We start from the raw sequence: 26,948 nt of genomic DNA, 5'->3' as shown, positions 1-26,948 counted from the left end.
CCAGCACTTGGGAGCAGGGCAGCAGCAAGAACACCCACATTTCCAAAGCAGATTAACCTTCCCTCTCCATCTCAGCTTGTGCTCTGGAGAAGAATGTAGAAGCCAGGCTCCCAATCCCGTCATTCCTCACAGTCCCCGGGGAGCCCTTTAAAACAGACTCTTGGACTGTGTCCAGGCACGACTGAAACTTTGGAAGGAAGAGCCCAGGAACCCCCTCATAAACTCCAGTGCCCCTGAGGTCAGTCAGCCCTGAACCTGCAGCCACACCCAAAGTCTTTCCAGTTGCCCTCAGCATGGGTAAGATCTGAGCACCTAGACCCTCCTTCAGTTCGAGAGAGGAACAGGCTCCTGTGGGTATGTGCATAGCAAGGGTTTGTAACAGCTGCCAAGGCTGCCAGGGAGGGACTGAGTGACCGGGGACATCTGAGCCAACTTTCCAGGTCAGCATAACCTTGGTCCCTGCAGCTCCTTGAACATTTGTCTGGGCTTTCGGAAGGAGCCTGACTGGCAGAGCAGCTGTGCCTTCTGGGGACCAAGGCTTGGAAGGGGAGCCAGAATCCTGTGACTATCCTGTCTTGGCTCCCATCTTCGCTAATGGGCAGATGGAGCTGACAGGCTTTTGTTGAATTCCCCACTTCCTACTGGTGGGGCCAGCAGTCCTGACTCCGGACACTCACAGCGTGTATGAAGCTTGGACAGCTTCCTGGCCCCCAGTTCTGAGTTCTAACTATCTCTGCAGGCATTCTCAGCACCACCCACCCCACTGTCCTCTGAGTGCTCACCAATGTTGGAATGCTTCAGCAGGCGGCAGATCCGAGCCTCTCTCTCCAGTTTCTGGTGATCTGGCAACAGAAAAAGGGCAAGGTATCACCTCATGTCCGAGTATCGGGAACTCATGGCTGGCACACCAGGATAGGTCCCCGAGTATGTGTGTGTGTGTGTGTGTGTGTGGCAGCCACCAAACAATAAGCTATCCAGGGATGATTTGATAAAAAGAGGAGGCCACCCACTACCTGGCCTCTGGAGCACACACCTGGCTAGCTTCAAGGAAGAGGGAGGCTGTGGGTACCTAGGACCATAAACAACTGGCACCTGGGACAGAGACAAACAGAAGGCAGCGAGAAGCATAACTCTGGTCTGAGAGCTTCCAACCATGTGAAGAACGGGAAGTCTGTTAGTGTCACACTGACTTAATTATCCTTCTAATTCCACTTCTGGGCAGTAGTGGAGTCTGTACAACAACGTGTCTGCCAGGTGGTGACCGTGTCCTCAGAGGTCAGAGGTCATGGTTTCCCCTTGGTCTTGATCTGGCTCCGAGATACCCAGCCATGGCACATCTGAACACTGAGTTCTCAGGGGTGCTGATCGGTAGCTCACTTGCTGAATACCCACCGTCTCCTGGAGGGCCAGCAGTCCCGACTGCTCCTCTGGCAGTCCTTCCCTAAGGCCCCCAAAGATGGAGCAACTTAGAGATAGAACTATAAAGCTTTTAAAAGCCGATAGACATAGCAATAGAATCCCTCACCCTCAAAAGACCCCTGTGTAGAATGGAGGGCTGCTCCTGGCCACAGGCACAGCCTGAGTGGAATGCAGGCTAGCAAGGAAGCAGCTTGTGGCTCTCACCCAGCCCCTGCACTGTCTTCCCAACTAGTGCTGCTGATGTGCATGAGTGTGTGTGTGTGTGTGTGTGTGTGTGTGTGTGTGTGTGTGTGTGTGAGAGAGAGAGAGAGACAGAGAGAGAGAGAGAGACAGAGACAGAGACAGAGACAGAGACAGAGACAGAGACAGACAGGGAGAGAGAGACAGAGACAGAGACAGAGACAGGCAGGGAGAGAGAGACAAAGAAAGACAGAGACAGACAGAGAGAGAGACAGAGACAGATAGAGAGAGAGACAGAGACAGGCAGAGAGAGAGAGAGAGAGAGAGAGAGAGAGAGAGAGAGAGAGATGGGGCGGGGAAAGCAGGCTTTTCAGCACTAAGGACAGCAGCTGCCTCCCTGCCAAGAAAGGGAGGGGCTTGGAACAGAACCGGGAGGGGGTGGAAGCGGCATTTAGAACCCCTACCTCTTGCTGAGTGCTGAGCCCCTCCCAGAATGGTGAGCCCATAATGGATATGCCAATCCAAACCTCAAAGGGGTGCCTTTCTCACCAAGGGAACTCCCTAGGCCCAACAGAAAAGGAAGACTGCAGGCACCCATTTAAAAAGGCAGTTTGGGGGTGTGCAAGTTTGGGTCTCTGGCCCCCAGTGCTGGGGCAAATTGTCCACCTACAGAAAGGCAGGCCTGGCCGAGTCTTCTCTGTGGTCCGATGCCTGAGGTGGGCAGTGTGGTCTAGGATACCAACCACTGTGGAAACACACTTGTACTTTATTCAAGGAGCTACGCCCAGAACAGACATGTCCTTGGAACAAACCCAGGAAGGGGGCTTTCCTACCGCCCTGGACTCAGGCCTCACCCCACTGTGTCACCAGAAGCCCTGGCCTCCCTACTCCTTCAAGGAGATCATCCACTCCAGCAACCACTGGCTCCTCTTACAAAATATACTCAAGCCCCGCTATGAGGTGTCATCTGACCAAGCAGGCACAGCTGGGGGTGAAGTGGGGGTGTGGGGAAGCACCCCATGTGTCTCTCTCTGTTTGGAAGCTCAGAGACAGCTCCTGTGGCTCATCATGTGTTAGGGGCTCAAATGTGATGAGAATTTGCACCCCAAACAAGAAAAGGGCACATGGGGGGCTGTATATGAGCTGGCGTGTTTACTTTGGCAGTGGCACACATGTGCACGCACACTCACGCATTATACACCTGCTACCCCAGGGGGCTGGCTAAGGAATCTCAGGCAAATGATGTGCTATTTTTTCCTCCTTGAAGAGGAACACCCCTCAGATAGAATACAGCATTCATCTATACTCCCATAAAAGTACTTATCAGAAAATAACAAAACAAAAAATACCCAACACAATTTTACTCAAATTTTTTACTAAAGCGGAGCCTGCAATTATCCACCCGCCTGCCTGAATTCTAATGATAGTGCAGTGTCCCGAGATGCCACCCCCGGGGATGCCGAGGCCTGGAAGCTTTTCTAGGTGATTCTGCCGTGATCTCACCGTGCAGGCCTAGCTTGCTTAGTTGTCTACTCTGCCAGACACAAACTTCAGGTGTCCCCTGAGCTCGGTAGCAAGTGTGGAGGACCTCACCAGCAAGGTCCAGGCCATCAAGAGACCTGAGAATCGAAGCAGCTCCAACAGAGCCTGCACACCCATGCTGAGTGACTCACATGGGATGAGGCAGCCCACTTCTCCACCCCCCGCCCGCCGCCACAGGATGCTCCTCTGCACCCGCAGAGCAGGTGACCCAGTTCAGCCTCAAAGCCAAGGCTTTGTGTTCGTGCTCAAGGGCTGTGACAAAGGCTTGGCCTGCATCCTCTGCAGCCTGCAGCTTCCACATGCTGAAGGATCTGTGTCCTCTTGCGAATGCTGCTGCAAGAGGACAAGCAATGCAGCCAAGGGCCCAGAGGAATGGCTTCCTGCCTCCCTCACCCCATGGCCTTATGAAAACCATTGTAAGACCCCAGACCATCCGAAGCACTCACTTGCACAAACTGGGCCAATGCAAACTTGTACAGTCCCTGGGTAGGAGAGTTTATGACTTAAGGGTCAAGCTGCCTTCCAGGCTCTCATAGGTTTTGGGGACTTGCATGACTGCATGATTCTCTAGGGATTCAGGGAGCGGAATGGAAGTAGTCTATGTACACAGGTGACAGGGCTAGTGTCCATCACCTTGCAGATGACAGGAGCAGGGGCTGCCCCAAGGTGCTGGCAGTTAGGCCACAGCATGTGGCATGCCCTTCCGAAGCATCTGTCACATGACAGGTACCATCTGCGAGTGTTACCGGTGATAACCTGTTTAATTCCAAAAATGCCCAAGAGGCAGAGGTAGCAAGCTGGTGGCTGGGGACAGGAGGGATGGCCCACCTTTGATCCCAAAGACACTCAGGGTGTGGTTCCAACGACTTCCAGCACCTGGAAGCCAGGGTAGCAGGCCTCATAGGACAAGTTGAAGTGATATTTTGTAGTCAGTCTCTGCAAGTGACTCTCATTTCCTGTCCCTTTTTTCTAGAGATAAGAAGGCAGAGATTCTCTGCCCACTCCAATTACCTTCCCCTCCCCCAGTTTGCCACCCTCGAGCCCCCCCCCCGCACCTGCTCCCTGGCAGAGGTGACTCATAACCCAGGGGGTTGGGGTGGCAAGCAAGAGGAGCCAACAAGCAGGGGACAGGAGGGGCGTGGGTGGCTCCCAGCCCTGCCAGCTGCAGGCTGTCATGGGAGGACACTGGGTGGGACAGAGAAGGGGCAAGAAGAGGAAGATACAAGGTCCAATTTCACAAGAGGGCTCCCTTCTCTCACTCCCTGTGGTCCTGGGCGTCTGCAATTCCGGGACCGAGCTCATGCCAGCTGTACAGGTGTGAGTCTCACATGCAGTATGGCTTGGGATAACGGATATGCCTGTGCTGGCCCTCATTTGCCTGATGGGAACAATGACAGTGTCTGATGCCAAAGGACTGTGCTTGACTGAACTCTGGAGTGTGTAGAGGGCACACCCACACCTGATGCAGGCAGGTTCGTGGGGTTTCCTCCACTTATCAGTGGGCACTACCCTCACCCCAGAGAGGTTGCCAGTGATCACTGAGAGCCTCTCCGTTCTGTAGGGAGACTCAGGACCTGTGAGGGAACTTCAGAGATATGCACTCCAAGTAGGAAGGGCCTAGGGACATGGACCCTGTAAGTGGGGACAGTGGTGGGTCCCTGCTCAAACCACCCTTGCTCACGTACATGGGCAGGAAGTTGGGAAATGGCTGACCATGGCTTCCTGAGCTAAATCAGCTACTAGGAGCATGAAGCCAAAGGCAGCATCACTGGCTGAGGTGGATGTCAGTCTGCTTGTGCTGCCTGGGGTGGCTGGCGGGATACTGGATGAGAGATAGCTGGAAGTTCCTGATGGCCAGGGCACATCATGTCACAGGATTCTGTCCTTCCTCAGTGAGCAGCAATGGGACCCAGATTACCCATAAGGCTTTGGCTGAGTGTCCAGGAAACTGCAGGTCGTTACAAGGCCCAGCAGGGGCCTCAGTCTCTCCCCATTCAAGGGGTAGCAAAGATGCCACATCCACCATTGCTGGTCCTGTTCAAAATCAACAAAGGCCACCACAGAGAAGGGCTCTCCATCCAGCCTGAATCTCCTTCTGATCACTTAGGGAGCTGGGCACATGCCTAGCTAGTGCTCCCAATTGCAGTGGGATCAAGGCCCTGCTGTCTTTGCCTTCGGCACATGGAAAGACCTGTTCCAAAGGAACTGGCTCAGCTTGCTCTCTTTCTCATCTCTCTCAGCCACATACATCCTGCAGGGCCTGGGGGTCAGCCATCGTAAGTCTCAAAGGGCTCAGAACAGCCACTTCACATAATGCCCTGTGTCCCAGCCCAGCCCAACCCAGTCTGGTAACCACACAGTTCAATCCCAGGTCCCACCCATCTAGACCTTGAACATCAGGATTTCACACTCTCAAGGGCCATGCATATGCATGCCAAGGAATCCAATTGCCAACTCTTTGCAGCAGTGAGCTGCCAGCCTGGAGACTGTGGGATGCCCTGCTGGCTGTAGCTTCACCAGCACCCTGTAGACCTGGGTGGGTACCAGGAAAGACAAAAAAGTGAGTTCAAATCTAAGGACCGGTGCAAGCTAGCCCAGGGCCAGTAGGGAGGCTTGAAACTCTAATCTTAGATTTTTCCAAAGACAGGGAGCTGATTGGGTGGGGAATGGTTTGTGAAGGAAGACTGTCACCCGGGTGAAATCCCGCCTGAGCAGAGCTTTGCCACATTCCCCAGGCTAGTTCGAATGGAGACAAACTAGCCCAGGCCCGCCCTGGTCAGCCTAGGCTATGCAGGCTTGCAGTGCGGTCTGCCTACCCAGTCTTGGGGCACAGCTGGTACAGAAGCTGAAAGTGGGTCAGGGACAGAGACTAACTAGTTCTTATGAGAGACAAGTGGCTCTTGTGGGTGAGCAAAGACCACTCCCCACACAACCCGCAGTTCCCCAGGGGAAAGGCTTCTGTCTGCGCAACGCGGGCTTTGGGCAGACCGGGAAGAGCTCCTGGATTCCTTCCGGTAGGAGTTCTCCAAGGGTGCCCTCCAAGGGCGTCATGGGAGGTAGCAAGCACCTAACAGTGGAAGTGACAATGAGATGGGCCCTGGAGGAGGACACTCGGACTTCTGTCTAATCCCTAGGACCAGAGATGGCAAGGGTTTCCAGTCAGGCCCACACACGAAGCTGAAGGCTGTCAGGCCAGAGAAGTGGAAAGAGGTGACTCTCACTGTGGCTTTCTGTACATGTTTTGTTTTAAGAAAGCATCACAACAACCAGCAATTAACCAGACAGCACCAGCCGGCAGCCATGAGGAGAGGCATCTGTGTGCAGGTCCCACAGCTGCCTGCCACCCCTCTGGCATCAAGAAAGGAAGCAGGGCTCCCAAGGGACCCTGACCACCTGCATGGAGCATGCAGTTGTCCCTAAGAATTGCCACCCACACCAGAGTGGAGGGCCTCTGAACTATTTCCCAATTCGTCAGCGGTGGTGGGCATTCTGGGGCTGCACGTTGAGGACACTATCTTCCCTCCACAGGGTCCACTTGTCCTTCAGCTGATGTGCCACTCCCAGGGTCCTCTGCAGACGAGAGAACCTTCTGTGCACACGTGGGTGCAGCTCCACTTCGAAGCAGAGATGTTGCTTGGCAATCCTGCTCTCTCATCGCCAAGCTGGCAGCTGAAGCAAGGTCGTGGGGTGAGGCCTAATATTGGGGTCAGTGCTGTGTACTGCCACAACAGAGAAACTAGGGAAGTCATCACATGCTCAACCATGTGTCGTCCCCCAGCTCGGTCTCTAGGGATAGGACAGTGACTCTCTCCATCTTCACTCCCCACCCAGAGAGGGCACAGCTCTTGTTCATTCTTGCAAGCCACATAATTATGCAAACATTCCCCTGTTGACACCTGGGTCACCAATCCTGGCTATCACACAGCTTGCCTTCCCCAGGCCTGCTGATTCATGGTGCTCTGAGAGCAGCCTCAGAGACCTGCACGCATGCTCTTCCATGGTCTCTGAGAGCGTGTGACTGCAGCTTTTGGGTCATCTCATCTGACCAGTGTCAGCTCTTGTGCTGGTCATGCCCATTGCCCTGGAACAGGACTCCTACATCCCTGGCTGTGAACAGGGAGGGATCAAAGTGGACTGGACTCTGAGGTCTCAGCTTTGTCAATCACTGTTCTTACACAGGCCATGGTTTGAACAGCTGTCCCCTCCCCCAGCTCTAGGGCCATTAGTCTACACCTGGGGTGATGTCTCCCCACACACAGGTCCCAGAGCAGCCCATCTCTTCAGATACCATCAAAAAATCCTCCAGTGACAGTGGGTGAGTTTTGTGTTAGAGACTAAGCATCATGTCGCACGGTCATGGGACAGAGCAAAAGCTTTTGAGGTCAGTAGCCTCGAGAGTATAAGACTCACTCTGTGGCCCTACACGGTAAGTCACAGGCCATCTCAAGGCTCAGGCTACATTCCTGCCACATTTCCTGGGCATGGTGGCCTGTGCCTAACCTCTGCCTCCCAACTGTACCCACCACATCTTTCTTGCCCTTTCCAGAGACTTCAAATACTGCCCAGATCTTCACGTGCATCCCAGACTGGACACCTAGAACCCAATCTGGCCAGAGACTTGCTCTCATGAGGCTGGGAAGCACTTCTAGCTGCTAAGGACATAAAAGGGGGGGGGAAAAACTTAGCAAACGAGCTTTGTAGCTCCAGCCCACTTATGTAATGCACACTATTCACTGATGCTCTGGGCTCTACCCTGAACCAGCCACATAAACCATGCAGAGGTCCTATCATGTTCTTGTAGCCTGGTATGCAAGCATCGCCTGTCAGCTGAGGCCAGTTTGCAGCATCCCAGCTCCCATGGGAGCACAAGGAGAGGAACTGGCTCCAAAGAAGTTTCATCTCCTTTTGTGTCTGTATCGCACTCTGGGAAATACCTTCTCCTCATGAGAAGCCTGGGCCTGCTGGGTCTCCAGCCTCCCTCCACTGAGCTGCAAGCAGCATCGGCCATTTCACAGCAGACCTAGGACCACAGCTCCTCTAGGTAAGGCACAGAAGCGTCCTGTGGCCCAGGGCGCCTAGCCTCTGGGGACAGGGGCTCCTGCAGAGTGAGGGGATGTCGTCTGGAGTGTCCTCTCTGAAGCGGGTTCCCATATGGACCACACCCAGCCCTTCCCAGGCCCTGCTCCTCCAGAGCTGGCTTGGGACCTGCTTTCCCACGCTCTCATGTTACTATACCACCAGCTTGGCGCCCCAGTCCAATCTGTACAACTCTCTCCCTAAACCCTTACAAGTCCATTTCTTTTTAAATTTTATTTTATTGTATGTGTATGAGTAGTTTTCCTAAATGATGTCTATGCATGTGTGTTCCTGGTACCCAGAGAAGCCAGAAGAGGGTATCAGATCCCCTGGAACTAGAATTACAGATGGAATTATCAGCTACCACGTAGTTAGAATCAAATCCAGGTCCTCTGGAAGAGCGTAATCACCTCTCCAGGTCTATCAGTCAGTTTCTCTCTTTTTCGTTTTTTTTTTGTTTGTTTGTTTTGTTTTTTTGGGTTTTTTTGAGACAGGGTTTCTCTGTGTAGCCCTGGCTGTCCTGGAACTCACTTTGTAGACTAGGCTGGCCACGAACTCAGAAATCTGCCTGTCTCTGTCTCCCAAGTGCTGGGATCAAAGACGTGCACCACCATGCCCGGCTCCAGTCAGTTTCTTATAACCAGTGCAGCCATGGGACATCCCTTTCCCTACTGGGATGGGCCCAGAGTCAAAGCAAGGAGAGATGAGCTGCTGAGAATTGTGTTGAAAACCAGGCCTCAAATGGGTCCACAGTGTGGGCCTTGGCCCCCTTGGCCCTGTGTATGCCTTCTGTGGCAGGCAGGTGGCAGGGGTTGGATAGGACTCTGCCAGGTTTGAGGGACGTCAGAACTAGAAAAGTTAGGTTTCCCTAAGCCAATTTCACCCACTTTACAGAAGGCCGAGGCAGGAGGGCCCAGACCCTAGCTCCCAGCAACTCCCTTCCTACAGGCCATCCCCAGGAACCTCTCTTGATGCCCACCAGCTGACGGGGCTCAAATCCCCAGCCTTAGCCTTGCAAGAAGGTGAGCTCCCTGTATGGGAACCGAGCAACAAATGACCCTAGGAGAGCCGGGCTCCCGGAGAGAGGTCTTCCCTGGTAACCCGGCAGGGCCTCAGATGAAGACTATCACATCACCCTTGTCTACCCCAACCCAGGGGTGGGCACTGTGCGCAGCATGGTCTAGGGGGCTCCAAAGCCTAACCCTTGGCAGCCACTTCCAACCACACTGATTCCAGCCTTTGGCATTGTTCACACCAGCAGCAGTCTGCCCTCAGTCTTGATGACTCTTCACACAAGCCACCACACCCCAAAACCAGTCAGCATGAAGCAGCTCGCCCTGTCCCCATTTCACAGGTGAGGCCACAAAGGGCCAGGGTTCCTCAGCCATGGCCTGGCTCTACACTTCAGATTTTTCTCTGGGTTCCGACGTCAGAAGCTTAGACTAAACCAGCTGAGTTTATAAGCTGTCTTCCACAGCCTTGTTCATGCTACCAGATCAAACCCAGGATGACCAGGTAAGTTTGAATTTCAGACAGTCTTCAAAAATATTTTTTAATATAAAAATGTAATATGGAGCATGACTATACTTAATCTTCTACCTGTTTATAATAATATAACTAAAATTATTTATCAGTTATAAGATAAAAACTATTAGGTGTGAAATCTGGCAACTCAGTCTGGATCCCTCATTCAGGGTGGCTGACCCTGAGGACGGGGACTCCCCCTTCCAAGACTCTTCACCTGTCCCCTACACCCCATAAGCCCAAGTCCAGTGACAGAGCAGAACAGTTATGGACAGACCCTGGCTCTGGGAAGGGAGTACTCCCAAGGGAAGACATTCCCGCTGACAGGGGCAGAAGGGTCCCTGTGCTTTTGGCCAGGGAGCTGGAGAGAAAGGAGGGGAGGGTCTCCAGGATGAAAGGGCACTGCCTGAAGCACACGCTCAGGCTGCTGTGTGCTGCAGCGCCTCGTCTCTATTAACCCAGTTCTGTGGATTCTGCATGCTCATCCCTTGGGTAGAGGGGCGTCTGGGGTTGTGGGTAGTGAGGCCAAGGAAGTCACATTGTCAGCTACAGCAGGAACCTCACATGTGCACCCTAGGCCCACGCACATCCCAGGCAGGTTTCTGAAAAGATGTAGACCCTCCCTCCAGCTGCACCCCAGGACCCCCGAGACGCCAGGACAGCTTCTCCCTGTCAGCTTCAGGCCAGGTGTGACTCCTAATGCAGAAGACACCATGTGAGACTTTGGGAGGCCTGGTGCCAGGCATGCAGCTGGAGCTAGCTGGGCATGGACCTGAGGGTGAGAGGAGCTTGCTGAGCCTGGCCCCTCATCTGGGAGAGCAGCCCACATGTGACGGCAGGCCTGGCAGTGACATGACCTGGGACATCTGATCCCCACTGTGAGCCCACTGCCTGCCCCAGCTGGGCTCTTCTACCCATCAGCTTCTGTAAGACCGTTGCCTCCTCTGTACCCGGTAAGTCCGAGTTGTCTACGGGTGTGGGGGAAAGTCTCTCGGCAGCAGTGGGGACCATGGCAGGGATACACTCCCATTCCTGCAGCAGAACCGAGGAGCAGGCTCTCCGGTCACACTGTCCTTCCATGTACAGTCACTAACCAGGCAGGACCTTTGCCCAGCTTATCTCCACACACGGTGTCCACAGGGACAAGGCCACCCCCAAAGGAGCAGCTGCTACGTGTGACAGTGAGGAAATGGAGTAACAACAAATGACGTCTCTAAGACTCTGCGCAATGATCTCTACCTCAGTCAATTAATTTCCCCTTAACTGCTTTTGTTAAGAGTAGTTTAATAATCTCTAATTATTTCGTACATTCACAGACTGGATGCCTCACAATTCTCTATTTAATTAAGTATTAAATTTTAAAATCGGAGTGTTGCGGCCTTTGGCACGGGGTGTGTGACTCTGAGCCCTGTCATTTACTGGGAGGTCTCATCTCTTATGGATTCGGTACCAATGTCCTCCTCCTGGAAGCAGCTTGAGGGACCAAAGCTGCCTCCCTCTGGGTGCACGGGATGTGGGTGCTCCCAAAGCCTTGGGGTGTCAGAGGAAAAGCAAGGCCCTCATCTTTTTACTGAATTTAAATTATGAATGTAAGTGACATTCAAGTGTCTAGAAATATCCCAGTGTTTGGGGGTCCCTACCCCTTTCTCCCTACTTCAAGAAATATGAACCCAGCCTATAGGAAGGGCAGAGACTCCACGGAGAGCCATGATGGGTAGCATGGTCCCATATAGTCTCAGCTCTAGGCTGGGACAGCGGCTGCATGTGCAGAGGTCAGCAGTGTCCATGCGAAGGCCGGAGAGTCAGAGGACCACCACCACCTGACCAGGCAAAGGGGCAGTGGGGAGGGGCCGCAAGCCTGGCCACGCCCAGGCAGCCAGCCCACTCTCCTGAGAACTTTATCTTTCTTTTCTTTTTAAGAACTTTATCTTTCTTTTCACTTGGGGGAAACTGAGGTATAAGGAGACTCCATGCCAGGTGTCCCCTCAAAAAGGAGCTAGTTACCCACCTTGAAGCTAACAGCTCACCTGACTCCCTCTGCCTCAGCCCTTTCAAAGTGTGTAAGAGGCTTGGGGACCTAAGGGAAGGCAGCTGGGGTAGCAGGGACACAGGGCAGAGAAATGCTGGCAAAGATAAAGGCAGGGTTCTGCCTGCCAACCAGAGCCAGGAAGGAATACCCACAGTGCCACCTCCTGGGCATCACTGGCCTCCCAGAACTGTCACCAGGGTCCCTTGTGATGCAGACTGTGGACATAGGGAAACAGAGGCAATGCCCACAGCAGTCAAGGCAAGGCTAGCGCTGGGTTAGTCCTTACACTCAGGTTTGATTCAGGGTCAGTAGGGTCAGCTCCTTGTGGGACCCCTTGCTGGCCAAGATCCTGGGGCCATACCATGGTCATAGTATGATCATGTTGGCTCCACCAGGTGTGACAAGGCATCCACTCAGAGAGACTGCCAGGAATACGGCTGAATGTCAAAGATGCCCTAGCTATGTGGTCCTGTTACCATCCTGTTGCAACCAGGCACATGGTGGAATCAGGGCTGAGCATTTGGTGACAGCAAGCAGAGCTGGAGTTACATGGCAGGGACACATGCTGAAGCACCCAGGCAGGATGGTACGCAGTCTAGGGTTAGAGCGCAGACAGGCAAGACCAGCCAAGAGCAGATGTTTGACAATGTTTGATATTTCTATGTTTAGAGCCCCTCATAAAAAAGATGTTCAAGAAAAGGCCAAGGGCTGGACAGTGGGGAGACCCTCTGTGGAAGACAAAGCAGCCAGGGTCATCCTGCCCTCCTGAGAGCAGACCACAGCAGAACATCCCTATAGGACGCAGTGGGGTGGGGAGTGCTGTTTGCTGATGTTCATAATTTCAGACCCACTCTTTGCTGCTGCTTCACCACCCACCACCAGCTCAGCTGGCAGAAAATATGAACTGTTCTCACACTGGGCCTGGGCTCACTTTGAGTGTGGAGAACTCCACACTAGTTCTGTGTCGTGTCAGAGAAGAACCAAGCTCCTAGCCCAGGATCCTGAATCAGAGCTCAGGACAGAAGGGAGGCCCATTGGCAGCAGGTGACCCACATCTCGCCCATGAAGAATTTCATAAGGGACACAAGCATCTCCCACCCAATGCAGCTCCCTATCTAGGGTGCAAAAGAGACCATGCTCCCTGTTCCTGAAGGTTTCTGTATATCATCCCCTGCCTTGCCTGTTGGGGATACAGGTCCAGCCCCAGGTACTTCTCAGAGATACGGATGAAGGCAGGTTGGTACAGAAGCATCATGGGCCTTGAAGGTCCCAATCAGGTTCAGAGAATGCCGAGAGGAAACACACAGGAGAGCCCCAATGGTCTGGTATACAGCAGGTGCTCAAACATGCTTACACATAAGTTGATAAGTTGCAGGAGTGGGGTCAGCTATGTGACCTGTGAGCTGCCAGATTGTAAACTGTAGACCCTGCAGTCAGCAAAGCAGTTCACACTCTCAATATGCCCACTGGATGAGACCCTGCCTCCATCCTAAGCCAGCCCCCAAAAGCAGCTCCCAGTCAGGATGAGAGAGGTCAGGGTTCCTCTGCTCTCTGCCAGCTCAGATTTTAGTCTGGAAGTTCACTCAGGCTGCACTGTCTGAGGACAGGGGGCGGAGGAGGAGGAGGAGGAAGAGGAGGGATGGGAGGAGAGGGGTGATGTGGCAATGCCACTCGCCACCCCCAAGGCCTCACCAGGCCTTCAGCCCACACTGCTTGGGGACGCGATCCAGATCCCTCGGCTGATCCATGACTCCCACTCATACCTGGACCCATCCCCAGGAAATCACCAGAAAGTGGCTTCTGATAACCACCTAGCCTGAAATGATGTGCCCTGCCCCGATGCAGGCCCTGCCTCCGTCTGTCTGCGTGGCCCGCCCAGCCAGCACCATTACGTAAACCTGCGAGCCTGCAGAGGCTTCCTTGGGGGCAGGCAATGGCGTTCCCTGCTCTGCAGATTCAGTTAAGAAACCGTCTGAGATACCCCAGGCGAGCCAGGGCTAGACCCTCACTAACATGGATGCCAACAGCAGCCCTGCCATTGACCACACACTGCTTTTCCTTGGCCATAATTTTTAGGGAACTATCACCTGAGTCCCCCAGTGCCTCCCCAATGTGAGGACTTCTCTTCAGGTCTGGGGCAGAGACCCCTGCAGGCTTGGGAAGGAGAAGAGGCTACATGAGAACCCCTAAATCAGAGACCAAAAGTTGGCTCCCCCCAAGTCCACTCAGCCTGACCTATCTTGAAGGCAATGGCACTCCTGATCCCTCACCACAGTCCCGAAAGGCTGAGACAGTTCCCCCGCACACCTACACACAACCCCTGCCACACCTTACCTCTGGCCGACAGCTTCTTGGTATTAATGATCTTGGCTGCATACTCATGGCCGGTACAGAGCTTGACACAGCGTCGGACCACAGAGAAAGCCCCCCTGGCGAGGACACAGGGCAGCAGACAGACACAGGGAGAGAAAGAGAAAGGACCAATTAATCTCCAAAGACATTTAGACCTAGTCTCTGCCAGGCCTTAGGAACATGGCCAGTGACCAAAGGGAGCCTCTGCCCCTCCCACACAGTTCCTGGCCACCCTACTTGGCACCAGCAGGACAGGGCCAGACAAATACTCTTGTGGGGACTCTGAAAAGGACTAGCAGCTTTAAGAGGGTCCCCACTCAATCCCTGTGTAACACCCAGGTCTATCAGTCAGCTGGAATGAGACGTGTCATCAAGTTCCTAATACCCAGGCATAGTCCACCAAGGGGCAAGGCCAGGCTGGAGGGGGTATACTGGTAATTGGTGCAGCTGGACAGAGGGACTCACAGAATGTTTCACAGGGAGAAACGTTACATAGCTTAACCACAAAACCAGAGGCAAGGACCCCCTGGGATCCACAGCCATCCCGTGTCACTGAAGAGGCCACAGGGTGGGTCACGGTGAGAAAGTGCTGGACCTCAAGGGTGTGACTTGAAGTGACAGTAGTGTCAGGAGAGGTTTCTGAATGCTGGACACAAGGCCAAGCCACAGAGACCTGGAGCCGAGGGGAGAGGAGGCCAATCCAGGCCAAGCACTCCCTGGTCTGTCCCCTTCCATCTATCACCGCACCCCTAAAGTAGTTCTGATCACCACAGCTCAGACCGTGACTGCCACTGTTTCTTTTTGGAATGAGCCTTTGTTTAAAAAAAAATATTGTTTGCTTTCCTAGAAAACAAAAATAAAAACAAAAAACAAAAAACAAAAAACAAAAAAAACAAAAAAAAAAAGAAAAAGAAAAACAGAGCTATACAGAGAAACCCTGTCTCGAAAAACCATTAAAAAAGAAAAGAAAAACAAAACCAAAAAGTAAGTGCCTTCCATCTGACTGGCCTCTTATGACGGGCAGTTACACCCCTCAGACACTGAGCTCAGTGGCTCCAGTTCAGGGGCTGACACAAGGTCTCACCCAGGCAGGCCACCACAGCCCAGCTGCTGTGACCCTGTGGACAGGGTCAGGGCTGCTCCGGGGCAGGGTGGCAAGCATGGCATGTGTTTAATCTGTTGCTTCTTGTTCCATTTTCCCACTTAAGTCTCTCTGTAAGGGAAATTTAAAGAAAGAGTTACTGGTGGGTTTTCCCCCTCCAGGTTTTCTTCCTTTTTGATTTTGGCCCCATTAGACAGAAACCAGAGCCTTGTGCACTGCAGGGAAGTGCTCTACCTCTGAGCCATTCTCTACCCGGGGTTAGCATCCTTCACAGCCACTGTGTTTGGACTGGCTTCCTCCTGCCTGTTACTTCCTGAGTGCACATCTATGAGCCTCAGTTTCCCCGTGGATATAGCGGAGCAGCAGGGCTTCACAAGGTGGCTGTGTGGCTCTCTGTCCCAGCCAGCTTTGTCTGCCGTGTAGACTCTCCTTCTTTAGCTCAGGGGGCCCCATGTTGTCATCTGTGATGCTCAGGCCCAGTGGACACAATGGGTGCAGCCTCCCAAGGGGAGTCCAGAGTCTAGGCTTTCCTGTGCCATGGGCAAGACCTCACAGGGGGCCAAACTGTGCATCTCTGAGATGTCAGACAGTGTCTCAGTTGGGCAGCCCATATACAAAGCAGGGTAGAGCTTCCCTCACCCATACACCATCTTATCCACAGAGTAGGCTCCCGGCTGCTGACCAGACCCAGGGAAGGACGTGAGTAAATGTCTGTGTGCCACAGCCCTCCCCCAGGGTGAGGGCATCCATACACAAAACTATCAAGAGCCTGTGGCAGGTGGACAGTCTACAGACTGTTTGGTAGCTCCCTCCCTAGTCCAGATGCCCTCCTTTCCTCTGCAGAAGGCTCTGTGCTGTCAGCTCAGGTTTGGGCTAGGCACCCAGCAGTGATGGAAGAAGCCAGGCCTGGGCAGCTGCCAGAGGGAAGGAGAACCAAGGCTGAGGCCCTGAAGCAGGGAGGTGCAGGTACAGCCAGGCAGCCAAAAGTCCTACTGCTGGGCCCCTGCCTGGCCTCAACCACAGGCAAGACCCTGATTTCAGCAATTCAGATACCCTGCAGGGAGAAGATGACTGCTTATGCAGTAAGGGAAGGAAGGCTGACCCCGGATGATGACTGTGCCTATCTCTGGTGCCTCAGGGCCATCTCTCCTCACCACCACAGCCATCCCCCAGCCCACTGCAAGCATGGAGAAGCAGCTGTAGAACCACTCTCTCCTTCCCCACTGTCACAGGAATGCCCCCTAAAGGTGGCCACAGAGATGTTTATAGCACACAAGCAGTGGGAAGGGGGCTGATACCTTGGGCATCTTCAAGAGCAAGGAGACTGATGTCATTGTTGTTTCCCTCAGGACTCACAGCACCTGTCACTCAGATTTATAATTCTCGAGGAACACAATGGTGTAGACTGTGACCCTGTTCCCAAGAACTCAGTCTCTGACTGCTGCCATCAGTGTCTCGTGATAATTTCTCCTGTTGTTTCCAACCCCCACCCCCACCCCCATACTCCCTACTATGGACCCAGGATTTCCTTCATACCAGGCAAGCACTCCACCATCTGGCCCCTTTTTACTTTTTTCAAGATAGACTGTCACTAAGTTGCCCAAGCAGGCCTTGGATTTTTTTAAATTGAGAAAATATCATATTTTATAATTTTGCATCTCAACTTTTAAAAATTGGGAAGGAAAATACTTATTTTAATGCATAATATTTTAATTTGTCCTTTAGAGAACTTCATAAATGCACACAATGCATTTTGCTTATGTCTACTCCCCCTGCTCTTCTAACTCCCCCTAAATTATCCCAATACACGTCCCTCCCAACTTAATTTTTCCCAGAGTCCATTTAAGCCTTGAACTTTTGATCTTCCTGCTTGCTATCTGAGTATCTGGGATAAGTTTCTCTGCTCTGTTATGACCATTTCCCTGCCCATTTCTGCCCCTTTCCACTGCTCCTCTCTGCAGGCAGGTCTGTGTCCTGCCCACTCTGAATTCTGGTGCTTGGCCCAGCCCTTAGTCTGCCATGGAAGTCAGAACAGACTGCAAATGTTGCAGATTGGCTAAGGATGCTGCAGCCCTGGTGCTGATCCAGCCTAGCAGAGCAGGAGATGCTGCAGGAGAATGGAGGCCAGGAAGGAGGAGGGGCCCAAAACGGCTCATCAGGAGGGGTCCCCTCAGGCTCCTATGAAGTAGGCAGATGCCACAAGAATGGTCCAGAAAAAGGGGCCCAACGAACGCTGAGCTCTCATGGTCATAATGAGCAGAGACTGGAGAAGAGACAGACTCATGGGTAGGCTGAAGCCCCATCTTGAAGATATCTGAGGTGTCAGAGCTAAACATGTGTATGTGGCCATCTTTAGGGGGCATTTCTGTGACAGTGGCCCCTGGCAAGAGGCAGAGTCGCTGGGGAAGGAGAGGGTGGTTCTACAATTGCTTCTCCATGCCTGCAGTGGTCTGGGGGGTGGCTTTTCAGGGCTGGCTTTAAAGGGATGGGAGAGATGGCCCCAAAGCACAAGCCCAGGCAGGCAGGATGAGCAGCAGCAACACTTACCTGGCTTCCAAACGGGGCCACCTACCCATGGCAACAGGGACAGAAGTGGAGCCATGGCAGAAAAAGGTCCGGGGTTCAGGCCGACACCTCTGTTAGCCACTGGCATGCACATCATCTAAACACCAAGGTCACATGTGGAATGTCTGGTGTGGCTGCCTACTTCAGTACTAAGTAGAGAGTGATTTTGAATAACCTGCTCAAATCATGAGGCCCTGGGGCACTGAGCGTGTTAGAAGGCTTTTAAAATCAAATAAAGCTAATTAAAACAAGAAAATACTCTTTGAGCCCTGACTCAACGAAGGCTCCAAACACTGTCTCATTTACAACAGGATCAACAGTACCTGGGAACAGGTCCTGAGAGAAAAGGGGAGGAATTAAATTCCAAGCAGGATTGAAGCCTTAGAGCTGGGCAGCCCCAGGGGACTGCTTTCTACACCTGCTTATCACTGGAGTGAGCTCTCCTTTGCAAGCCCCAGGAAAGTCTCCAGGGGAAAAGCAGTCCTGTCAGATGACCACTGACCTCAGTGGGAGTGACAGAAGGTACTCAGTCTTCAGGAAACCCATTCCTGGCCTATGAGAGTCAGTCTGGCCATCTACTACCTTCTGCCCTGCTGCCCTCTCTTCATAGGCCCTGGCTCTGAGATGCCTGCTGCCCACTGCTAATCATCCGTGGCTCCCATGTCAGAACCCCTTCCCATTCCACTCTGTGGTCCTCTCTGTCCTGTACTAGGCCTTGCTAGCAGCACCATAGCCCTCTCCTGCTATCTAGGCTGCCCCCTGCTGCTTCGTCACAGTATGGCAACTGTAATATAGAAGCTGATGCCTGCAGAGGAGATGGTAGACCAGTAGTCCCAGGTCAGAAGTTACTGGTTCTGGCCAGGATTCCTGCTGGGGAGAATCAAGTCAGTCCCACTCTGGCAAAGACTGAGTTACCATGATTCTCAGCTCTTGGAGTATGGTTAAAATACTGGTAATGACATCCTCTGTCCTCACAGACTCTGCTCAGTTGCCCTCTGGGGACTTCAGATGACAAGGAGATAATGATTGTTTATCTTCTTGTAAACCATGTCTAGGTGAAATGAGATGACCTGTGCAGATGCTATACGCATTGTTCAGTATGCAAAAAACACTAACCTCATGGTTCTGCTTCCAGGATGGTATAGATAGGGAACCAGACCCCAGCCTCCCCCACAGCAGGCCACAGAGTCACTGCAGACTGCACTCAGGAGTCCAAGGGGTGTCCTTAACCACCCTCTCAAGGTTTGGGTTTATCCCCTTAGTAGACCTTTCCCCACTCCTTTCTTCAAACTCCCACCATGCCTCATGGCCTCTTCTTGCCACCTTAGGCTTTCCTGCCTCTGCCTTGGGCTTCTGCTGGCCTTGCCTGTGAGAGAAGCTAACTATTTGCATAAATACACCTGCCACCAGGACTTTGGCCCTCTCCCACAAACGCCTTTGGTTGCTTGACTACGAAGTACAGTGTGCCTTTCACATGCACTCAGAAGCCAGCTACAGTGGCAGCTCAGAGCCGAGTTGGGGACTTAGCCATCCACAGAAAGGCTGCTGGCAATTCTAGGGGCTCCTCTCTTTTAGGGAGAAAGATAACCAGTATCCGTGAGTGAAAACCAAAGCTCCAACCCTCCTGGACGTGTTTATGAATGGAGGTTTCCCATCAGGTTTCTTGTCTAAGGTCCCATGGGGTCAGGGACATGCCTCAGGAACAAGCACAGAGTCCCCAGACGACCCCCAGAAGATCCACCCAACAAGCCCACTCCACTAGATCCCTCGGGAGCCCCACCCAAGCAGACCCCCACAGGGATCCTCCTCTGCAGAGCCTCCCACCAGAACTCTTCGGAATAAGCTGAGCCGGCAATGGTTATTTCCTGCTATAAATTACCAAACAGCTGCTTTGAAACCAACCATTTCTCTAACCTTCTGACATGGTTAGTTCTAAGCAGGCCCTACCGACGGGGTCAAAGCTAAAGACAGAGCAGTAGGTGCATGTCATGGCTACACCGAGGGTCTTCATATTTAATTTATTCTTAAAGCACTAGTTACGTACTCACCTGAGCAAAATCCCTTTCTCCCTCTGATTATAAGGAGCTCTTAAAAGTGAAGAAGAGGCCTTTTCTATCATCTATCTACCTATCTATCCATTCAAGCACGAATGCATGCATATATGGATCCATCTATCTGACTGTCCATCCATCTGTCTGTCTGTTCATTCATCTATTTCTTCTAATCTAAGATGAGGTCTTGGTGTTTTCCAGGCTGACTCTGAACCACTCAAGCCATCCTCGCAACTGCAGAGTGGCTGGGCCTATAGGCTCACATCAGCACGCCTAGACCTTGACTACTTTAATGCTGACCTAAACAGTTTTCTGGACACACGAACCCCTGCTTGGGACAGAGTGCTGATGTTACCACAAGGTTTTTCAACTTCTAAGCAACAATGCAGACAGAACCCATCTATCCACCTATCACTAGCAGGAATTGCTTTTGTACTGTTATCATTATGATCACAATATCTGCGACAGAATAGTCAAGGTCATTAAGAATACACTGGAGTCACTGTGACCTTCCTAACCTGCACATTGCCTATGCAGGTGTGGCTTTACACCCTGTGGAGACTTCCTGTTACACAAGAGTACTTGTCTATCCTTCTGCTCCCTGTCCCCCCATCCGTATTCCGCATGCCTTGGGCACATCTTCCACAGCACGATCTGACATGTGAGCATTGTTTGCTGTGTGACACCCTGAGCATGACTTCCAGTAGTGAACCTCCATCCTCTGGTTCGATGGCCCTGGAGCAAGTGAGGAGGACATTCCAGCTGTGACAGAACCGAAGTCCTCACAGAGAAGTGCTTGCTGTCCAGGACAAGCTAAGCTCCCAGGCTGTCTGCCCAGCCCTGCCTAGCATCCAGATGTCTTGGATTCTGAGCACTGGGCTTGAGGTGGGGCCCTTCTCACTGAAGGACAGCACTGCATTCTGCCTGCATACACACAAATTCCAAGTAGCCTCCAGGCACCAGCCGTGGCTCCTCGGCAAGTCCTTTATTGGCTTTTGTCTTTTCCACGGGCTGCACCTCACACATCATGCTTACACTTTGGCAAGAGTCCCTCAAGCTGTGGAGAGCTCCCCTCATCTGACAGCCAAGAACTTCTCTTTTGGCGGCAACTGAAGGGCTTGCTTCCAGTTTGCCATCTCTTGAATGACCTGCTGTGAGTAGTTTGGTTATTTCCACAGTATTTATTTCCAAATGCAAATCATTGGGTGTTCTTACATTAATTTATGACCTTAGCAACAGTCAGCCATGCTCCAGCTGCTAGGCCCTCTAGCCCTGGTCTTTCCTGGGTCTCTGACGCTCTCCCCTGCTCTGTAGTGAGGCATCTGTTTCTTGGCATGTAGATGGATCACCCTGACCCATGCCTGAGTGGTCACATGCCTGATTAGCTGTGTGACCAATTCCCTTGTTTCCATGACGTAGTATGACTCCATTCTAAACTTAACAACATGTGCAACTGCCCCTATTTACTTTTTAAGTTTTTTATTTAGTTACAGCTTTTGGGTTTTTTGAAACACAGTTTCTGTATGTAGCCCTGGCTGTCCTGGAACTTGCTTTGTAGACCAGGCTGGCCTTGAACTTAGAGCTCTGCCTGCCTCTGCCTCCCAATTGGTGGGATCAAAGACGTGCACTACCATGCCCAGCTGTATTTTTAATTTTTCATCTTACTTACTTTGTGTTTGTTTGTGTGTGCATGTGGGTATATGGTGTGGGTATGAAATGGAACATTCTTTGTGTGTGTGTGTGTGTGTGTGTGTGTGTGTGTGTGTCTATAGGACTTTCAGGTTCTTTTGTTTAGCCATCAGCCCAGTGAGTCTCCCAGGAAAGCGGCTTTCTCCTAACCTATTTGCTACAGAAATCTTCATTCAAAAAAGGCTCCAAGAGAACCAAGCATTTTGAGGAAGGCACACTGACTATGGGTGGAACTCCGTGTGGCCCAAAGAAGCCCATAGCAGATGCTTCTGCAGGAAGGGTGACTATGTCATTCATCAAAACACACACCCAGATTCCTTGGCTTCACCCCAGGCCCACAGCTGCTGCCCTTGGAGGCTCTGTGAGCACATCTCAGATGGAGAAATCCCTAGCAGGGTAAACGTCTTCTCTCTGAGTTCTCAGCTGGGTAGGATTAGGCTAAGGGGACACATGTGGCTTCCTGTGATCAGATCAGACCTGTTGCCTGGTAAAGCTTACACGTGCGCCAATGGTTGTACACAGGAGCCCGGTTATGTCACCTCATGACTTCAAGTGCTGTGGGCGCAGGATGTCTTTATTCTGGTGATGACCCTCCATGACCTGCTCTCACAAACCTGTATTAAAAGCTCGGTCTCACAGGCTGTAGCACTTCTCAGTCTAACCCTTCCCTGCCGTAGCTGGACTGTCTAGTTATCCTGGTCTGTGGTTATCCTGGGGGTCTCGAGGCAGCAAGATCCATGTGCCTGGGTGGTATTCTAACAGGCTCTTGGGAGCTCCTCGCCCTCCCAGGAGAGCTGCTCCATGTTCTTCTTGCCCAACGCCCCTAATAATGAGACCCCCATCTGATGTATGTGACAGGAGCTGGGGCTCCCACCTCTTCCTGGATCCTGCTCATTCCCCCCAAAGCTGCTAGTGTCACAGGCCACACAGGACGCTTCCGTCTACTTCCCACACGGGGACAAGTCAGGAGCTGGGAACAGGGCCACAGCATCCTGGGCTGCTGCCAGTGGGATGGACAGCTGAGAGGGGCATGCTTGGGCAGAAGCAGAGATATGAGATGGATCGTCCCATCAGCAGGCACTGGCTGCTGACTCTCCCGTCCCAGCAACAAGCCAAGGATTGGCTGTAGAAGTGACAACTGTGGGGCAGGAATAGCACCCTGGGACACAGCTGTCTGGATGCCCGGTGGTTGAGCAGCAATGTCTGCTGACCCTAGGAGGACACGGAGGGCTGTATGTCATGTGATCTCTGGTTTGGAAAGACCCACAGGTCAACAGGCTGGTCCTTTACTTTTCAACATGACAGAATCCTATCTTCTGCCCCTCTCTTCCTCCCTCCACACAGGCACCAGGCAATCTGGAGATCTGCCCTCAACTCGGCAACTGGTTTTTCCACAGTAAAGGGCCCTGGGAACAAGGGTAGGGTGGTCTCAGGCAGCTCAGACCTGCCGAATACCCTTTTCTGATGTAGACTCTAGGATAATCTCCCCAATCTTGGCCCATTCCCCATTTTCCTAATCCTCCCCCCTCATGTACCAGGAAGCACATACCAGCTGAAAAGGTCACACAAGGCTGGCTTGCTCATCTCCCTGGCACCCTAACCATGGATCATCTGAGACTCATGCAGCATATTAATGAATTCCTAAGGTGAGCCTAGCAGGGACTGACCTCTCCCGGCTCCAGCACGGCCGAGGCAGCCAGGCGGCAGCAAGGTCAGATGCAGGTAGAGGAGAGAACCTGCAGCTAGGGCTCAGCAGACATGAATAACGGATTTACCCTAGTAGATATACTTGGAACAGGGGATGTCAAGGGAAAAAGATCAAGGTTCCTCACCCCAAACTCGGAGATATCAAGGAAAACATTGAAAGAATACGGCTTTGAATGAGACAGACCTGGGTAAAATATGTTTCCGATAGGTTCTTGGTGGTTTTGATTTGTTTAAAGAGCCAGGGTGGAAAGCAAAGCTGGGGCACTCTCTGGTCCAGGATGAAAAGCTTGGCACTCTCCCTCCTCTCTTCACACACAAGGCTGGACATGATAAGCAAAGGTCATGAACTCTTCCTAGATCCACCGGGGAGCTGAGGGCACAGGCAAATTGCTGTCACACTATACCTTAGCAGAGCACAGGCTCTGGGAGTCAGTGCTGGGGTCGGAACCCACTCACCTGGTCCTGGAAGCTCCATGTGGGCTGGCCAGCCTTGACGGCATACACTCACCCTTTTGTAAGTCTAACCGCCAGGAGACCCGGCAGCTCCCACAGGGAAATCAGGGGATCAGTCTCTGGGGCATCAGGCAATGGGAGTGGGTAGGTAATCATTTTAAATACATTTGAGTATTCTGTTCCTCTTAACAAAGTCTGTCACCTGGGATGCTGACTAACTAAAGCCAAACCTAACCCCAATCCCTTCTAGCTGCCCTGTAATGTATAACAAGGAAGGGAGGGAAGCAAAAGCAGGTGTGGAGTCACAGCCTAGATGCTGAGAACTGAGCACGGGCTGACAGAGCTCTCTCTCCAACATGCAGTTCCCGAATCACTGAACACCGGTCTACCAGAGTTGTAGCCTTTATATTATGTCCGACTTTCGACCAAACCCTACTAATTAAACAAAAGGACAAAAAGACACGGAGCAGGCAGGCTCACCATGTGGCAGGGAGATGCTGAAACTGGCAGATCGGGAGCTGGAAACAACCATGATCAACACGTTAAAGGCGCTAATGCGAAGACTGGAATACACGCAGGAGCAGATGGGCAATGTGATCAGAGAAATGGAAATTCTGAGGGAGAATGGGAAACAATGAGGCAAATCAAAGACCAGGGCAGAAAGGAAGGATGCCTTGCAGGAGCTCAAAAGCACACTGGGTGGGGCTGAAGAAAGGAGAAGGGAGCTGGAGAAGCAGTGAGGGCAAACTACAGAACTGAGACATGCAAAGGAAACTGCCCAGGACCTGTGATACAGGGAAGGAAGGGAGAAAAAAAAAAAAAAAAAAAACAAGAAACACTGGAATGACGGCAGAGCAGGATCCGAATGCATGCATCTAAAGAGCAGAGCAGTATCCAAACGCATGCATCTAAGAAGCAGGGCGAGGTTCTTAGCTATCACATCAGCTACTGTTTTCTCTCTTTTCCCTTCCCCTGCTTCCTTTTGTCTTCCCATCTCTGCCTGCTCTGGCCTAATGAGCATTTATATACTGGTTCCATTTTGTTCCTCCTCCTTCCTCTTTCTCTCCTCCTGGTCCTACCCCTCTCCCAATACATCTATTTCTACATTAGTTACAGTCAACAAAGATGCTGCTGCTGCTACTGTTTTAATAAAACTATTGCCCACTAGATCAAGTGATAGTATTTTTTATTTACTTATATTATTGTCACTTATTTTTCTCTTTCTTTTTGTAGATCTGAGTTTCTGATCCATGCCATCTTTTTCTTTTTGAAAATCTTAATGTTACTTCATAGACAGTTTACTGGTGAACAACTTCCCCCATGTCTGTTTGAGAACATTTTATTTCTCCTTAACAATAGCAGCAACAATGTATGTGGTGATTATAGCTAACAGATAAATGAGAAAGCCCACAAGGTAACAACATACTGCTTTGCTACCTGAGAACCAGGGCAATGCTGACTGTGAACTTAGATCAACTATAAATGCATACTGTAAGCTCTAGGAGGACTACAGATTTGTGAGGAAGCATCACTGACATGGTGAACAGGAGAGAGCTGAGTGAGAGAAATAAGGGGGAGAGGGAAAACGTGGAATCAGTGTATAAAATGTTCAGTTAGACCACAATGGACAAAAAGGGAAGAAAAAAAGAAAACAGAAAAGGAGAGAGAGAGAGAGAGAGAGAAAGAGAGAAAGAGAGAGAGAAATAGAAATATGATAGTTATTAATCTAAGGATATCAATACAACTGAGTCTAAATACACCACTTAGAAGACACACTATAGGAGGGTGGTGGCACACACCTTTAATCCCTGCACTTGGAAAGCAGAGGCACGTAGATTCTCTGAATTTGAGGCCAACCTGGTCTACAGAGTGAGTTCTAAGCAAGCCAGTACTATACAGAGAAACCTCAAAACAAAAACAAAACAAAAAAACAATAACACAAACAACAAACAAAAGACACACTAACTAGACTGGAGTATAAAACAAGACCCAACTATATACTGTCTACAAGAAACCCACTTTCAAAGTAAAGACAAACAGATTAGGAGTAAAGACATAGATATGACCCAAAACAATTATAGACTCAGTACTATTCTATCAAACTTTCTTTAGCTCCCCTGACCACAGAAATAGTAAAAATCTACCCACCCATTCATGTGTAATCCCAAGGGACACCAAATAGTCAAAACAATCTTTTGGGGGACAAGCTGAACAAAGTTAAAAGACACATTTCATGATTTCAGAACTCATTACAAAGTGAAGGTAATGAAAAGAAATGTGGTGCTGGCGTAAGGACAGACGCACGAACCAGCAGAATGAAACACGGTCCAACAACTTGCAATAAGGATGTTAAGTGGAACAGAAGGTCTTGTCAACAAATTCTGCTGGGAAAGCTGAATGGCCTTGCGCAAAAGGATGAAGTTGGATCCTTATTATCTGCCGTAAATAAAGATTAGCTCAAAATGGACCAAAGCCTAAATTTAAGAGATCCAATTATAAAACATAGGTGGGAATCTTCATGACATTAGATTTAGCAATGATCTTTTAGATATGACATCAAAGGGCAAGCAACAAGAATAATAAACTTTATGAAAATATAAAATCACTGGAAACAGGATGTAGCTCAGGGTAGCCTAGGAAGCAGGAGGCAGAGCTCAATCTCCAGATCACACACCCAGAGACACCATCACAGACACAGACAGAGATACGGACAAGGACACTACCAAGGCAAAAAGAAGATAGTCTACAATATTGGAGAAAATAGTTTTAATTCATATACCCTATAAGACCTAAATTTTATTTTATTTTATTTTTATTTAATTTAATTAATTAATTTATTTCAAGACAGGGTTTCTCTGTATAGCCCTGGCTGTCCTGGAACTCACTTTGTAGACCAGGCTGGCCTCAAACTCAGAAATCCGCCTGCCTCTGCCTCCCGAGTGCTGGAATTAAAGGCGTGTGCCACCACGCCCGGCTTAAGAGCTAAACTTTAAATAATCCTAAAGTTAACAACAAAACCCAAAAGCATAAGCAAAGAACTTGAGTAAACATTTCTCCACAGAAGCTCCTGGTCAGTCAGGACCCTGAAAGATGTGTGGCATCCCATAGCCCCAGGGAAATCAGGCCAAAGCCACAGTGAGGCTTCACTCCCTGTTCATAAGGATGACCACTTTTACTACAAAAACAAACAAACAACATTTAACACACCAAACACAAGTGCTGACGGGGAAGGCAGAGGACTTCTGGCTCAGTGTTGAGG

At 51.2% G+C, this 26,948-nt stretch overlaps 1 protein-coding gene across 8 annotated transcripts in view; it reads right to left on the bottom strand.

Annotated features, from left to right (window-relative positions):
* Nucleotides 1–26,948, bottom strand: part of Camk2b (calcium/calmodulin dependent protein kinase II beta) — a 90,527-nt gene that overhangs the window by 39,032 nt on the left and 24,547 nt on the right. For all 8 annotated transcript variants that reach the window (XM_021178097.3, XM_021178099.3, XM_085829123.1 and 5 more), the window contains exons 2-3: nt 14,105–14,199; nt 783–842 (exon numbers count right to left, since the gene is read on the bottom strand). In XM_021178097.3, coding sequence (XP_021033756.1) covers nt 783–842; nt 14,105–14,199 — 155 coding nt within the window. The remainder of the gene's footprint in view (nt 1–782; nt 843–14,104; nt 14,200–26,948) is intronic.

This window comes from Mus caroli, unplaced genomic scaffold, assembly GCF_978045245.1.
Source record: "Mus caroli unplaced genomic scaffold, Mus_caroli_1 scaffold_13, whole genome shotgun sequence".
Classification (NCBI taxonomy): domain Eukaryota; kingdom Metazoa; phylum Chordata; class Mammalia; order Rodentia; family Muridae; genus Mus; species Mus caroli.
This window is presented reverse-complemented; position numbering and strand designations above follow the sequence as displayed.